At 47.6% G+C, this 4,472-nt stretch overlaps 1 protein-coding gene across 1 annotated transcript in view; it reads right to left on the bottom strand.

Moving 5' to 3' along the window:
• Positions 1-4,443, bottom strand: part of Frrs1l (ferric chelate reductase 1 like) — a 25,550-nt gene extending 21,107 nt beyond the window's left edge. Inside the window, exon 1 of the mRNA XM_005362207.2 lies at positions 4,197-4,443. Coding sequence (XP_005362264.1) covers positions 4,197-4,434 — 238 coding nt within the window. The 5' untranslated portion in view covers positions 4,435-4,443. The remainder of the gene's footprint in view (positions 1-4,196) is intronic.
• Between the last annotated feature and the right edge of the window lie 29 nt (positions 4,444-4,472).

Raw genomic sequence — 4,472 nt, forward strand, 5'->3', positions numbered from 1 at the left:
TAATATATTTCATATATATTTCATTATATATGTATATCCCTCCCAGTAGACTTTTCACTGACACGACTAGTAACTTTGTTTGAGAGACTAATTACAAGCAACTTTTTCTTCTCCTAATTACTATTTTATCACTTCTATCTGTCAAGATAGTTCTATATGGAGTTGGTTTTCTCATTTTTATTTGTCTGTTTGTTTTTGCACTGTTGGAGGCTGAATCCGCAGCCCCACACGTGCTAAGCAATCTCCTTATCTTGGAGCTCCTCCTCCGGTCACTCTTGGTTGCTGTGTGAGGTTCTGTGGCTTCCATTCTCGTCTACTCTGTGGAGCATGTGTCCTTTTGCTGCAATCCCTTGAGCCCACTTTGCTACACTCTACCGAGTGGCTAATGGCTTTTGCTTTGCTATTTATTGCTTCTAATGAACTGGTTGGATCAGAGCCTTCAGGTACTCATTTGGCTCTTGATTCCATGAAGTTTAAACCACAGACTGTCAGGCCACACCATTCAGCTTCTCCTCAGAACCACAGCATCCTCCTCTTCCTGAGGCTGCGTGAACTGTCGCTTCTACTGATCAGAGCCGTACAATGAAGAGATGCAGAGAGAGAGAGAGGGAGAGATGCAGAGAGAGAGAGAGAGAGAGAGAGAGAGAGAGAGAGAGAGAGAGAGAAGAGGTGGATTGTCAAGTCCTACACCAGGGCAAAAGAGGATTTCCCAGTGGCACTCTGACCCTTCAGAACCTGCAACTTCTAACTAACTCCGAAACCTATCTTCTCAAAGACCCCCATTCCTTCAGGTCCGAGTCCGTTCCTAGCACTTGCAAACACAGACCTTCACTCAGGCAGGGCGGGACACCGGGCACCACCTATGCCACAGATTCCACCCACAGATCCAACAGTTCCCTCATCCTTTCTAGCTGTGTGAGTTTAGCCAAGATTTTAAAAAAACAACAACAACAACAACAAAAAAAAAAAAAACTGAGTCATTTCCCTTAACTCTTAAGTGTGGCCAATAGTAGTTTCTGACTCACAGGAGCACGGCCCCGATGGAAACTAACGTAAGTAAGGTGCCTTAGAAAATTATTAAAAGACAGCCAGGGCCGGGGAGCCAACACCATCTGTGAACTGCTTGCCACACTAGCATAAGGACTTGAGTTTGACCCCCAGAACTCACATAAAAAATCAGGGCTTACGCGACGTTTATAACCCCACACTGAGGAGGCAGAGGCAGGCTCACAGGGATGGACAACTCCAGGCCAGTGAGAGACCCAGCCTCAAAACAAACTAACAAATAAGTAGGTGGATGATGTCTGAGAACAGCACCCACGGTTGTCCTATGGCCTCTGCACACATGAATGTGAATATAAATATGAAAACACACAAAGAAACACTTGAAAGATAGCTCCAATAAATGTTCTTGGCAGACTCTGTTCGCGGAGGCCACAGAAAACTAGGCATGTATTGACGGCTGTAAAGAACTTTCAGGCTCATAGAGAGAGAGAGCGACATATTTACACATAGCACCTGACTGACACAGAAGGTCACAGGCTGAGGAAAGATGTCACACTGCCCAACGTTCTGTCCTCCCCTGCCTCCTGTCCAGCTCTTTCCCATAACAGGGACATCTGGTCTTGAACTGACTGCTGAGAGGCTCACTGATTTGCATGTTTATCCAATAGTGAGATTGTTATGCTTGGAAGATAAGCAACCATGAATGGCTCTTTTCCTTACTGGTCAAAGGGAAGGCAGCTACTGCCATCCTCAGACTCACGGTCCTTAATCCTGGCCAGCTGACTGCAGACGGGAACAGAGGCTTCACTGAAGGACTAACGTGAACGCAATATTCCATTTCTTGTTGCTTTTCTCCCTTGGAGAATTGCCAGAATGGAGTAGTTACCCATAATCCAATGTTTTATATCCTCTTGTTGTTCTGGGCTGGGAGCTTACTTCTCAGAGTGACTGTAAAGCTTCTCTTGGTAGCTACTGTCCAACTGATGCTAGACTTCATAAAATCAGATTCTACAACAGGTAGTTCATTCTCCCCAGGTATGCAAGTAGACACAGAGAGCCTGGCTTGTTCTTCACTAGTTAAATGAGAATACAGGAGCTCACACACCACCTTTAAGTCATTTGGAAGTATAGGCTGGTTATGTACAGCATATGTTTTCTGAAAGACATGCGTAGGAATATTTATCCTTTTCCAGAGTGATAGGATCTGTTTCACTTGTTTCTCCACCATTTGCCCCTTCTTCCTGGACTCAGGGCTGTCTGGCCTCCCTTGCAGCTAGGTCATTATTTAATTATGCTTGTAATTGCCAAAGACTATGAAAAGCAGCCTCCAAAAAGATAATTACTTATCCTAAACTTTTCATTTTCTTCAATTTTATTTGTGTGTGTATGTATGTATGTATGTGTGTGTATGTGTATGTATGTATATGTGTGTGTGTGTGTGTGTGTGTGTGTGTGTGTATGTGTGTATGGGCATATACCACACTGTGCATATGGAGATCAGAGGATAACCTTGGGTATCAGTCCTCTACTTCCACCTTGAGATAGGGTCTCTGGTTTGCTGCTCCATCAATTGGCCCACAAGCTTCTAAGGATTTCCTTTACTCCATTTCCCATATCCCCATAGGAGCACTGGGATTACAGACAGATATGCTACTACAACTTGTGTTCCATGGGTTCTGGTGCTCTGAACTCAGGTACTGCACGTTTGTGTTGCAAGTGCTTTACCCACTGAGCCAACCCTCCAGCACTCTTCCCTCAGTCTTGAACAAAGACTTAAAAGCTGCCAATCTTCTATTACATAGATGAGAACAAGGTCTTAAAGGATAGCAGAGCAACAGATGGAAGGAACATAGGTCTCTGAGTGACAACTTGGAACCAAGCTGCCTCATCAACCCCTGAACAGCCAGACTCTAGGCCACTAAACTTGTGAGGGGGAGGAAGGGGTTTCAATAGTCTCTATTTAATAAATATATTTTCCCCATCCATTCTCTCCACCTTCCTTAATATAATAATTACATTTTTGAAGTGATTATAGTTTGTCTTTTTTAGCTTAAAGGTTGCCCTTCCCAGACTACTTTACTACTATGCATGACCACATGACTTAGAAACTAAAATTGGTAGATGGAAGTTCTGTCCGAGTAGCATCCTTAGTAAGCAGGATGCAGCATTTTCCAACCCATATTGTCTTTCTCACCATCCGGAATGTGAATAATGAGGAGGGTTCAAGCAGCTACTTGGGATCATTAAGTTACAAGTTAAGAATTACTCCCGAGTAGAAGTTCTGGCCCCAGGGTCCCTCAAGACCAGTGACTATTCATAGCAATTCTGGACTGTGAATTTCTAGATTTCCTTATATGAGAGAGAGAATTCTATCTTATCAAAGATATTAACATTTGCATTCTGCATATAACCGAACCTATTTAGGAGATACACCCATGAACAGATATCCTCATTTCAACCCCTAGTTTGATTCTTGGCTCCTATTTGCAGAAGTAAAGGAAAATAACTCTCCTCAACGCTGCGGAAGTAAGAGACCAGTTTCCAATCCTTTTATCAGAACGGATTTGCCTTTTGTGCTCTTTGAAACAGCTCTACAGGGAAGCTGGCTAAGAAACCCCAGTCTCCAGGCCCAGATGGTCCCAACAATGGTGCCTCACACTAAGAGACTAAAAGGGTGGTGGCGGCAGATGTGGGTTGGACTGAGGAGAGAGCTATGACCCAGCTTTGGTGTCTAGGCAGTGAGATCAACAGAAAGATGGGGCGCCAATACCTGCAAATGTAGGTCAATAGAGACCGACAGACCGGGAGGTAACTGGGCAACCTGTCTCTTTAAGTTGGGTTTTCTGCTGCTTGCCTGCTGCGCTGGGCTCCCGTACCCCAGGCCAGATGGCGCCTCCTCCGTGGCAGGGAGGATGGAGGAGGCCAGACGCTGAGAACTGGGAAAGCATAGGCTTAGCACCTCCTGTCCACAGCTTCGCAGGACTTGAGTCTACCAGTCCGTGTCTCCCCACGTGTAAAAAGGGGAGCAGGCGCTGACAGCTCCTCCAGACTTCCCTCCTGCAGGCGGGGTCTGAGCACCGGGCTCCCCAGCCTAGACTCAGCAGCGCACATCTGTCTCCACTGACATCCTTGCGGACCCCTCCTGCACTCCTCGGTCTCCCAGGTCTCCCCTCACCCTCCGGTAGCCTCACCCTCCTCCGACAGGTAGCGCAGGTCGTAGAACTCGCCGGCGAAGGTGCCATAAGAGGAGTCGTGGCGCGGCACTGCCTCGTCAGCGCCCGCGTCCCCTCGCGCGCGTCCCCGGGGTCCCCGGCCCCCGGGACCCGCGCCGTCGTCCGCGGGGCTGGCGTTGCAGGCTGCGACCCCAGTCAGCAACAGCCGCAGGAGCAGCGATGCCCAGGCCGGACGCTGCCGGGGCTGCCCCGCCATCGCTGCTCACTGATCAGCCAGGCCGCTCCGGCCGCAGC

The sequence above is a fragment of the Microtus ochrogaster genome, linkage group LG5 (assembly GCF_000317375.1).
Source record: "Microtus ochrogaster isolate Prairie Vole_2 linkage group LG5, MicOch1.0, whole genome shotgun sequence".
Classification (NCBI taxonomy): domain Eukaryota; kingdom Metazoa; phylum Chordata; class Mammalia; order Rodentia; family Cricetidae; genus Microtus; species Microtus ochrogaster.